Genomic DNA, 12,450 nt, shown 5'->3' with positions numbered 1-12,450 from the left:
ATTGTGTGCATATTATTCTCTGAAAGGAATAACAGACTTAATATATTTGTTCTGACCAGGAGAGGATTGGGCAGTACAGGACATACATTTTCGGGGGGAAATCTGGGACTGGGAGTACGTTGGTGTCACCCTGTGGTGATTTTTAAGGCTGGTAAGAACCAAGGTGTGACTGGCTGGCTGCAGTGTACACACAGACATAGCTGGGAGTGATTTGTATGCTGGAGGCTGTTTGTGAGCAGCCCAGGTTGGAGCTGCAGCAGCAAAGCATTGTAAACGGCAGCATAGGCAGGAGTGGCACAGCAATACATTAGTCTGGATTGTACCTTGGTATGTCATAGGGTGATAGCCTGTTCTCCACACAAAATACAGGAGGAATTACAAGGTTTTGGTGGATACAATCCAGCATGGAAGCAGTGTACAGAGAACCTAGCCACAAAGAATCTGGGTAGCCTGGCCACCACTAGTATCATAAGATGTATGGCCAGTGTCCTGCAAACCCCTCACCCTTTGCAGTGTTGAGGGTGGGGGAGCATATAGGGAGTGTGTACATGGTGCACAGACTGACTCTCTATGCTGTGTGTGAACCCCTGCACAGTACTATGAAGGGAGATTTCAAAACCAGGCCAAATGATCTGCCGCTGAATGACAGACAATCCTCACCTGATGGGAAAGGAATGGAGAGAGGATTCTCTGGCCTCACCCATAGTTCATCTCTCCCATCTCCTGCACATTGCTTCCTTGGCTGGGAACTCACAGCAAAGCATGTCTCCACTCCACGCATGTGATATGCATCATTACATTTCCCCTTCCACACCCAGTTGCCTTCTTGCACAGTGGAAGAGTTCTAATAAGGAGAGGTTTCTCTTCCTGATTACCATGGGGATCTCTTCAATTCTTTTCCCTTTCAGCTGCATGAGAGTTCTGGAAAAGCAGCAGACAGAGGAAGGGTGTCTGATGGGGGTTGGGGGCTCCTCTTCAACAGAAACCAGACTTAAAAAAAAAAAAAACCACACTTGCAGGGAACAGGCTGCTCTCTTTCCCTCAGTTAAATAGGGAGAAACTGAGAAATCTTAAAGATGCATCTTTCCAAGTCAGGACACACTGCTGGATTCCTATGAAGATATCTCTAAATCTCTCTGTGTTTTTACCCATTTTAACTGGCAACTATTCCACTTTGGCATGTTACAAAAGACTAGTATTGTTAACAGTCTGTCATATTGTCATTCTGCTCGAGTCCTGCTGCACCAACTGATGAGCCTTCCCTCTATGAGTAATTCAGTTTTAGCAATAGTGCACTGTAGAGGAAGTGGAGAAGGGATCAGTTTGGCTATTGAGATACACTAGCTTCAAAATCAATTGACAGTGATGGATATAAAATTTCTCCAATTGCCCATGCATGGCAGTTTTAAGGGGTCATCTATTCCACACTTACACGGCACATATATTACCTCTATTTGTATTAAATATTGTCTCATCACAGTACTAAGAGAAATAGTTGAAGAGTATCTTTCCACCTAAACAATTTGATGCAATGATCCTTCATTGAGATAAGATTAGTAAGTATATTGTCTAATAATATTTAATAATCTCAAAGAGAATAAGTTCAAGCACCATATTAACCTTAAACAAAGTTTGTCTGCAGTGGATACTCTCTTGATTAATTTGTTTAAAAACGGTAACAGTGTGGGTTCTGTCATGATTTGGTCGGATATGCTTACTACATGTCCAAGATGTAATAACTGGACATGTCCATCATCAATCTACATTCAAGTTTTAGCATATCTCAACTGATGCATTTATTTTTCTTTTTGTGGCAGCACCAAATACTTTGGTGGTTTTAGGTTACTAAAACTAGTTGGCAGGTTTCATGTTTTCTTTAATAGAGGTAATGGTAAAATAATAAGAGAAATTTGTGTAATGTGAATATGTCTCTTGCTTTATTGCTGTTATTTACAATAGTGGTTACTGTACTGTATATGTGTTTTCCTTCACATAGAATTAATTCTATTTCTGGATGCTTGAAATAATGGATCACAGATGTTTTATGAAAAAACAATAAAAATGTTTTAAAAGTCTAAATTCTGTGCCTTTTCCACATTCTAGAGCTGCACTTAAGTTACTTCCGCCCTAAGGCTACAACTACTAGAGGCTGCAGAGCTCCAGCCAGGAGTGACGAGATGAGGCACAGATGAAGAATATGAAGTTGTGGTGTATACAGCTGGAATCACATTTACATTTACTCCTCTTCACTGTGAAGTAACTCCACACCTCTGGTAGGTAGGAATAGCTTTTACTAATTATGAGTCCTATGCAGTAAGGCTGGATAGGTCAGCCTGCTGTGTAGTATCATGCACATACCGTCACCTTCTAAGCCTCTGTGGTTTGGAAGACTTTTGATATCTTCTGCTGAACGGAGCTTTTTATGTTGATTCACAAATTTTCAAGCCTTCAATACCTAAGAATACTGGAAGTGGTCCTGCAGCCTACAGTGCTACAATATTTTCACTCCCTTCTTCTGTCAAGACCCAACATGCATCTGAATCAAAAAAATCTATATTCAGCTTTAAGTATGTATTTTGAAAAATGACTGGACATTGTGTCCAGTCACTGCTCAAAACTCCCTCCCCCTCACACACATTTAAAATGTAACTTTCCTCACAATGAAAGCTCTCATTTATTTTCGCCTTTCACTTTTTTTCCCTAAATTAAAACAGCATTCATAATGATCAGGGAAAGACAAAAACAGCATAATATATATATATTATGTTTTCTTTCAACATATATATATATATATAGAGAGAGAGAGAGAGAGAGAGAGAGAGAAAGAAAATTGTAAATGTTTCAGAAGTATTTATTTTTCAAAATATTTATGTACATTAATTAAAACCACTCAAGACTGCAGTGTACAAAACCATTACATTATATTTCCAGTTCTCTGAAATCTCTCACTATGGACTAAGTCCTGTTCCCAATGATGTTAACATTTTTGCTATCGATTTCAATAAGAGTAAGATTTAGACCCAAAGTCATATGAAATCAGTGAAAGAATGAACATGATCTATTTTAATCACAAATAGATTACCTTTAGTGGGGCCTTCTGTGTTATGCTGTTGAATGGGGGAAGTCTCCTATATGGGAAAAAATAAAATCTGGTCATGACAATCTTACATATGTAGGCCTGGCTACATACATGTTGCTGAGAAGTAAATTTAAAATTAAAAAAACATTTCTACATATCTCTTAATATACAATAAGACAATCACTTATGTCTTAATATACAATAAGACAACCCCACTAACACGGCTACCCCTCTGACATATAGTTAAGTTAGACTATCTAGCAGGTATGTTATATCTACGTAATACATCAAATACACAAACTAACACAGTTCAAATATACAGCCTAATGGGAGTTGTGCCTCAGTAAGGATGCTAAGATCTCATTCTTACTGATTAAACTTTGCCTTTTTAATATTTATTTATGTATAGTTTAACTGCTTCAGAACAGACAGGCAGCTTGGTTAACCTCAAAATCTGGAAAACAAATGGTATCCCTAATTACAGTTGACACCAGCAGTTAATAGCACAAAAATGACTGAGGGTATGACTTTAGGCACACTTAAATTTAGAGGGCTATATTTAATGATAAAGAAACCAATAACCAGTAAAAAATGAAAATGAAATGAAAGCCATGCCATAGGGAAACTGTAAAATAATAAAGATGTCATAATGTACCTTATAGTTTTAATGTTACCAAAACTTTAACAAATAACACGGCAAGGATTACAGACAATTCCAAAATGTTCTTTTTCTTTGAAACCACTACAAAAAACATATCTAAAATAACTTCTGAAAATGTGTGATATAAATGCATGATGTGTTCAGTGGCATAAAGGTTTTTATTGACAATAGGTTGGTATAATTTACATATTTCACTTGTGGTAAAGCCACTCATGAGTCAGATAAACTTAGCAAACTAATGCAATAATACTCCTATGCCACACCCCATCATGTGTCACAATACACATTCTTACGACTTCATATAGGCTGTACAGATACATAGGTAGATATATATGACATCATACTATTATCATTTTTTTAGTACAGTGAGTTACACTGGTAATCTCAAACAATTATCAGTACAAATAATACACCACCTCACCCACTCAGGTGTTCTATGCATGCACCATATTTTGCAGGAAAACTATTTCAAAAGTGCTAAGAAGGTTTATGAAAATACTATTATTACTGTTTTTCATAATCCTTCACCTATAAAGCCAGGCTCCCTTTTTTATTGTGATTCCAGCTGTGCAGTTCCGCACACAAAAAAACAATTATTTTAATATATTTTAGAAACACCTAAAAATTAACTAAAATAGCTTTTTTAAATAATCATGATGTCATTATTTAAAACTTCATTACCATACAGCCTTCCAGGGATAGAAATGAGTTCTTTATCCATTTGGAAAGGAGGGATTTGGGGCATTTTAAACTTAGATCTAATACTGTCCTAGGCCTCAATATTGCCTGTTGTGGACGTCAGAGCAGTGCAATTTTGGAATAAGATTCCACATTTGAAGGGTAAGAATAAAAAAGTTTGCTTGTCAGGTTGCCTGTTTCAAAAAATGGAGGCTGTTTGAATCTGGTGAGAGGTTTGGAATATCAGAGTCTCACACAGAGATGAATTCATAGCAGAGTGCTGATGGGACAGAGATGAATGCTATCTATCACATGGATGAGCAACTTACTATATGAGTATTGTGTGCCTACTAAATATACATGCAAAGAGACATGTATGTATGTGTAGACACACACTCTGCCAAACTGTGGTTCTGAGAACTAGTGAGTACCAAAGTGGGAGCAAACACCTTCTGCACCCAGGCAACGTAGGCATATCATCTTGCAGATGCACACTAAGCCATTGCACTTGTTAAGGCTTGCAAAACAGATGCATTCCCTTTAGCATTGTTTTCGTGGAACATTAGGCAAGTGCCAGATGGGGCTTTGCAATGGCCATACATCTACGCCTTTCAATCAAGATCTCATGTTGGGGGATGCAGGGACAATGACATAGTAAAGTCCAGTGGTTTTACAGTTATATATGGTAAAATTTCTGAATTAACATTGCAACAGATATAACAAAAGGAGTTTTATGGAAAAACATGTCCCTTAAATATGAATTTAATATATGGGGGCAGCTACTTTGGTGGTGTAAACGGTCATAGCTCCATTGACATCAAGCTGAGGAACTACCCTTTGGTAATGTGGCAATATTGATTAATGAAGCTCCCCTCATCAGAATGCCCAGAGAATGGCAACCACACAAAATATATTTATTGAAATGAACTAATTTAATATTCATTAGTGATATGAGAAGCTTTTTTTTTTGTAAAATCAAAAGGCATATTGCAGAGGAGTCACAAATCACATACTGCAACATTAATTTAATCAAGCACTAAGAGGAAGCAGGGTCAGTTCTATTTTCTGATATTGTTATTTCCCATGATGTAGCATTCCTGCCAGAGAGCACAAATTAAAACTTTTTTAAAAAGATATTGGGAGTAAGCAGTAGGATGAAAATAACAGGTAGGGAATACCTTATATTTACAGCTACTGACATATTATAGAGAATTCAGGCTATTCTGAAGTGAAACTCAGACACAAATATAGCAGCTTTACTAATTTTCTTCACTACAGTTGTTCCAGCTAACTCTGAAGATCTTTGTTTGAGTGTTTATCTGAGGGAGCAGTATTTGAGGTGATGAGGGTCAGAAGGGGGAAGAACATGGTTATTTTCAAACCAATCACACAGGGGAAAACAATTTAAAAAGTTGGAACATACCATATCTCCTTTCCCCAATCCTTCTCCTATACTTCCCACGCCTCAAATAAATTAATAAAAATAAAAGTAAAAAAAATTGAGCTCTGGAAGAAAAGATAAAGCCCAAAATATTTGTATTGCTAAAATGTAGTACAATGTTCATAGCACAATTCCAATAAGACTCTCTGCACTATGATAAGATCCTAGATCCATTAGATCCATAGTCTTTAATGCCTTGATTGTGACTAGCTGCTGCTTACAGTATTTGTGTCCTCCAAAGCTTTCATAAAAAAATCTGCAATTGCCACAATATGCATTATGTTTGTGTATTATGAAGTGTATGTCGGAGTCCAAATGTTTTGCGAGGTATTCCCAGAGCCAGCCTATGTGAAATGCAAAGCCCTCAGGCTCCATCATTCTCTTGGGGACCTAGAAATGTCAGGGCTAATCTGTTTTCATTTTAAAAAATGAGTACATTTCTAGCCCTTTTCCACGGAAAATAAGGAAAAAGCAAACATCATTAGGGTTAGGAATTTGTCACTGAGTTTTCTTACAGATCATAACTTATTCCCAAGCTGGCCTTTTGGCTTCATGAAACACTTGGTCACAGGTCCCTTGATCTTTGGGGAAACCCCAGAGCAATTTGTGGTTGTGACAAGCAGTACTGCCCAGGTTGCTGTTGCTGCAAGCTCGCTCCCAAATGGTTACTTTCAACTGAGATGCCTTCTCTGCTGAACAGCTAATGTGGCCTCTAGTCAAAAGAGGGGGCAGCTTAGTAGTGTAAGGTGGAGTTGGCAGCAACTGGGGCCACGTTCAATATCTAGGCTTCCTCTTTACAAAACAGAATCTTCTTGAGCCCCCAACCAGTAATCTGGGGAAACTAAACACCACTGTGGGCGCCTTTAAGAGGCAATAATTTCCCCACTCACAAGCACAGAGTTTGCTATAACAAATGAAAACTTTTATTAAAAGAGAAAGGAACCCAGCATTAATTTGGGAAAACACCATAACCCTGATTCAAAAGCACATAACCAAAAGCCCCACAGTACATTGTGCAGTGTCCTTTGCATCAGTTTCACATCTTCTGACGTGAAAGTCTGATGAACAAATGTACCTTTATCACACCACTCCTCTTTCCCTCCACTGCACTGCACTGTTGGTTGTCCTTAGAGAACGAAGAGAGAGTTCTGAGGTGCATTCATATGGGCCCACCTCCCATCCACTTCCCGCAGTTCCCATTGGCTGGGAACGGTGAACCGCGGCTACTGGGAGCTGCAGGTGGCCATGCCTGCGGACGGTCAATGTAAACAAACTGTCTCGCAGCCCACCAGCGGATTACCCTGATGGGCTGTGTGCGGTCCGCAGGTTGCCCACCACTGTTCTAGATGATCTTGACATGATTGTACATCTTAAGTGCTATGGTACAATTTAAGAATAACCCATCACCAGTAAGCCAGGAAACTAAAACACAAATCCTCTTTCCCTTTAAAAAAAATCCACTTCCTCCTCATTCTTCTACCTTCATGTTTTCTACAACATGACAGATTTTTTGATTGTACAAGTTGTTTTCTGCTAAACAAAGGTGACAGAGATTCTCCACAATTGTTTCTTATTCCCACTTTGAATATGGTGTTGAAGAAAATATCAGTTGGTGAGGATGTCCTTGATAATGGTGCCAAGCACTTATGTTTCACCTTTGCACTGAAAAATGTTAAAGCGTCCCACAAACCTATAGACTTTTCCTTTTATGTCAACTACCCTTTTGACACAGATTTTTTTATTCTTTTTTTTCTGAACTCTTCTTAGGCTTTTGGTAATTAAATTTTTTTCTTGTGTCGAAGATAATGGCGTTTAAGTTGGTAGTGTTAAACTATGGTGGCTTTAAAGGCCAGTTGCAGAGGTGGCAGCAGTGAAGGCATTGCTCCATTCGCTTCCCTCCTTTTCAGGGATGGGAGGTGAACCCACATGAATTCACCTTTGAATTCTGCGTCTTCACTGACCCAGAACAACTGTGAGTAGAATGTTAAAGGGACTTCGACACCACAAGGCAAAGGACATTGTCCAACGTACTGTGGGGTGGGTGTTTGCTTCTTGTTACATGCTTTTGAAATATGGTTGTGGTGTTTTCCCAAATTAATGCTGGGTTCCCTTTCCCTTTTAATAAGAGCTCTCTTGTTTACACAGGCTCAGTGCTTGTGATTGAGGAAGTATTGCCTCTTAGAGGCACCAAGGGTGGTGTTTTCTTTTCTTGGGTTCCTAGTTGCGGGCTCAAGCTGATTCTGTTTTAAATTGCTAAGAGGAACCCATAGATATTGAACCTGGCCCTTGCTGTTGCCAACTCACCATGACACTATTTATTTCATTCAAATTCAAAAAATGGTAACCATACACAATAAAATCTATTTGATCCTCAAATAAAGCGGTCTGTCATTTTTTCCACTGACAAGATTTCCCATACTTTATTTCTGCATGCCGCTAATGTTGGAGGAATCTATTTTACCTAACTAATCTCAGGCAAGATGATGTTGTGAAGTCACTGTTTTGAAGATACATTTTCTAGGCATCTAAAGAAAATGCCTAGAAAACTAGGAAGAAGTCTGAAGCGCTTATAATCTAAGGCCTTAGTTCATTTGGGTACATCTTTATGCACATGAACAGTCCCATTGAACTAACTGCAGGATTACAGGATCAGGGTCAAATTTTAGATGTGATATGGTAAGTGACAGTAACAAACAGTAGTGGATTCGGAGGAAGGACATTGGTACAGTTGAAAGACTGTGCAGTTACACAGTTGAGATACTGTATATACACGTAATGGTGAGTTAGTTCTTTAAAAAATTCTATTTTTCACTCACTTCTTTAAGTAAGGGTGTAAGCAGCAGATCTTAAGGAAAAAGCTAAATGAAGAGGGGATTGAAGACTGGCAGACCATAACTGGGAGGGCATTCCAAGTATATGGACAGCCTCAAAAAAAAAAAAAAGCACACACAGTTGGGAAGTAAGTGGATCAGAAAGGCTGGATCATCATTTTCAGAGCAGAGGAAGCTGGCTGTGGTGAGACTAATTTGGATACGTAGGTAATGGTGGCATTATGTGGGGCCTTAAAGGCAAGGTCAAGATGTCTTTGGTGTGGTAGAAAAGGGGAACTAATAGAAATGTTTAAAGAGGATGTGGTTGAGTCAATGGACAAAGATGATGACTTTTAGCAGCTGCATTCTGGATGGCCTAGAGGAGAGCAATATCAGAGAGTATGAGGCTGAAGTAGCTGAGAAGGAAGATGATTAAAAAGGGCAGCAGTCTGAGGATTTCTGGATATTGTAGTGCAATAGGTCTATAATTATGCTTAATACTCAGTGGTTAAATGTCTTTGCAATTTGGAGGAGAAAAATTCTCTCCTTTCCAATGGGAGTGGGTTTGGCAGGGACAAGAGGGGCAACACAGGGGAAAGGCTCCAGCAGCTACCTGGTGCCTAGGCAGGCCAGTTATCCAGTATTAAGCTGGACAATCCTGCTTTTCTAAGGTTTGCCCCCCATTCAGTATGGAGTCAAAAACAGACGTGGTTTTGACCAGTATCAGACGGGAGACACCATTTGTGGCTATATTTTCTTAGGTGTTGGCCTCTTATCATCCATATGTGAGTTTCCAAGTACCCATAATTGGAGTTTTAATTGCTGACATAAGCTATTTGTGTCAATACTACATTAATACATTTTCCAATACATTAATAATGTTAACCTCATGGTTACACATACTACAAATCCCCCAAAAACATTTTCATGTTTTTGCAGCGTACTTGTTCATTACAAGCTATATATTGTAAAAACTCCTACAAACCTTATAACCCTAAGTCAAGTACTTACTGTAACTCATACTACCTGCCAGGCCTTGCTAGGCCTCATGTTAATCACTATACCTTACCAGGCCATAATGTAGCTTATTGCAAAGCCTAAACAAATATTTTACATTTGTTTACCCTTCTTGCATTTTCTAAGCATCCTAACTTATTTTAACATGTAGGTTACTGTTTATTGTCAGTTATGGACCTCCCAAGATCAGGTGAGGGTCACAGGTTAACACTTGTGTAAGAGGAATATTCTCCATCCTGGATAAATCAAGTGTGAATTTTAGTTGGCAGAGCTACAAAGAAACAGTTATTCAGGATCATCATCTTCTCAAAAGAATTTGGTAGAACTGTGTTTTGAACAGCTGACAAATGTATAATCTAATCTTTTGCCTTTTTCTTATCCTTAACGGGAATAAGCATAAAAATTAATGATAAATCAAATTCTGAACTCTCCTTTGTTCAGGAAATAGTTTATTCCCCCATGAAAAAATGTATGCAGTCAAAAAGAAGGCCAAGAGACTACTTTGAAATGTCAGCCTGAAACTTACACAAAAATAATTGTTAGACAATTTTTATTGTAAAAAAATAAAAGTGCTTTGAGAACCTTAGATGTAAAATCGTATATAAGTGCCTTTTATTGGAGGGCCTTAAATTGATATGGTGTAGAACAGTAATTGCCCAGCTTATCTCCTGAAGGTTTTAAACACAAAGCTCTTGATGCTTAAAAATGGAGAAAAAGTTATCCAGACTTTGTAGACTACAAGATTAAAAACCAGAGATTGGCAATAATCTGTGTATCAGGGATATCAAGGCTTGACTTTCAGCATTGTTTTTTAATTGCTTATCTCAAGTAAGGACTGCATGCCTCTTCAAAATAAATTCAATACTTCTTTAAAACAAAGAGACAAAGGTGTCTCATGAAAGAAAACTGACCAGCTGTAGCTCTATGCTTCTGAAGGTGATTTTTGCCATTTAAAACATTTGTGTGAAATAAGGAGGATTCTTCACCAATTTATAATCACTATTTTGTCTTTCATGGCAGGCAGTATATATCTATAAAAATGCACGCACGCACACAAACACACACACACACTCACTCTTCTTTTTTCCTTATTTCCAATTTGCATTCCCCATTAATAGGTATGAAATTTTTCACCTGAGATTTAAATTGAGGCAAAAGTAAGGTTCAAGTATAGGTCAATTAGTTGCTCATGACATCTTACATTTCATCTATGAATCAGATTGCCCTCAGACTGACTCCCACTCCCACGTCTGTTTCCTACCATTCCATTTTTCTCAATATCTGTCTCATGTCATTCTTACTTGCCCTTGACACTCTCTGCTTCCTTGCCCTTTTGTGACAGACCAGAATTCACAATCAGTGTGGTTTCTACAGCCAGGAACTACAGGAGAAAATTAAAGTAACATTCCAAGCCACGTTTATGCTTCTGGCACACAGATGTCTATCACTTTCTAATTAACTATCTATATTTGTAGAAATACAGTGTTTCAACACATTGATTCAGCTTATAATTATAATAAACAATACGATTCTATTACAACTTGTTTTCACACACGTTTTTAAAAGATTTTCATGCACATTGTAATTAATAAAAAAGAAACCTAAAACTTGTCATACTAATAACATTAAATCTCTTATTTTATATAACACACATACTACATAAAAAACAATGTATTTGATTTTAAAGGCCTCCCTCCACCAACAAGTTTGGGGTACTTTGTGACAAAACTACACCAATTTACAATGGCTGAAGATCTGGTCCTACATACTTGAAACTCGCTTTTAAAATGTTACAAACAAACATAATCAAGGATATCCACAACGGGAAATGTTTTTATTTCAATGCATCAAACACTGTCTATTTGAGCTTGCCATTTGGCTATGGAACATGGTGTGTCTTAATAAAAGATATTCTCTGACTGTTTATGAAGGAGGTCAAGAACACCCTCAGTTAGATCTTTGTAATCCTCAAATATGATTTATGACCCTGCTGGTGGGCATAGTGCATCAGTTATAAATATTTAAAAGGGAGGATTTCGCCCCCATTTATATTTCCAATTTGTGCCAGAAACAGACAGTGGGGATTTTTAAATAACTGGTTCATCTTTGTCATGTCTTTGAGACTGAGCCATTAAGGAGTTTGTTGTTTTTTCCCCTTTGAGATCAGCACCAACTATGAGTGACTAAATTCCATGGTAATGGCTTTCCTTTTCATTCCTTTCCATATTCTAATCACTCTGCATGCAAAGAAATGGGAGAAAAGAAAGTTCACTCTTTATCATTATTTCCTAGTCCAAATACAGGGGAGAACTATGGTAAACTCTTAGGAGTTGGTTTACGATTTCTTAGTATTTCTGCATAGTACCAGTTAGCTATAAAACCCCTGTTAGGAGCTGTTCTCTACTTACTTTACTGTAAAGCGTTAACAAGCCCACAGGTAAAAAGGAAAGGAGTGGGCACCTGACCAAAAGAGCCAATGGGAGGGCTAGAACTTTTTAAAATTGGGGGGAAAATTTCCCTTTGTCTGTGTGTTGTGGTTCTCTGGGAAAGAGAGGAACAGGGAGCAGTTATGCTATGAGAAGCTTTAAGCCAGGTATGATCATAGATCATCAGATCATATCTAGAACTACTTATTTAGAACCCTCAAATGTGTCAGTAAATCAGGGAATGTCTAAAAAGATGCAATTATGGTTATTTCTTTTATTTCTTATTGGCTTGTGGACTCCTCTGTGCTAACCCCAAATGCTTTTTGTTTTGCTTGTAA

General features: G+C 38.0%; 1 protein-coding gene across 1 annotated transcript in view; it reads right to left on the bottom strand.

Moving 5' to 3' along the window:
* Positions 1-12,450, bottom strand: part of ADGB (androglobin) — a 209,573-nt gene that overhangs the window by 107,719 nt on the left and 89,404 nt on the right. Inside the window, 1 exon segment of the mRNA XM_065401716.1 lies at positions 3,083-3,128. Within this exon segment, the coding sequence (XP_065257788.1) occupies positions 3,083-3,128 (46 nt within the window).

This window comes from Emys orbicularis, chromosome 3 (genome assembly GCF_028017835.1).
Source record: "Emys orbicularis isolate rEmyOrb1 chromosome 3, rEmyOrb1.hap1, whole genome shotgun sequence".
Lineage (NCBI taxonomy): Eukaryota > Metazoa > Chordata > Testudines > Emydidae > Emys > Emys orbicularis.
Note: the sequence above shows the minus strand (reverse complement) of the source record. Positions and strands in the feature narration are given on the sequence as shown.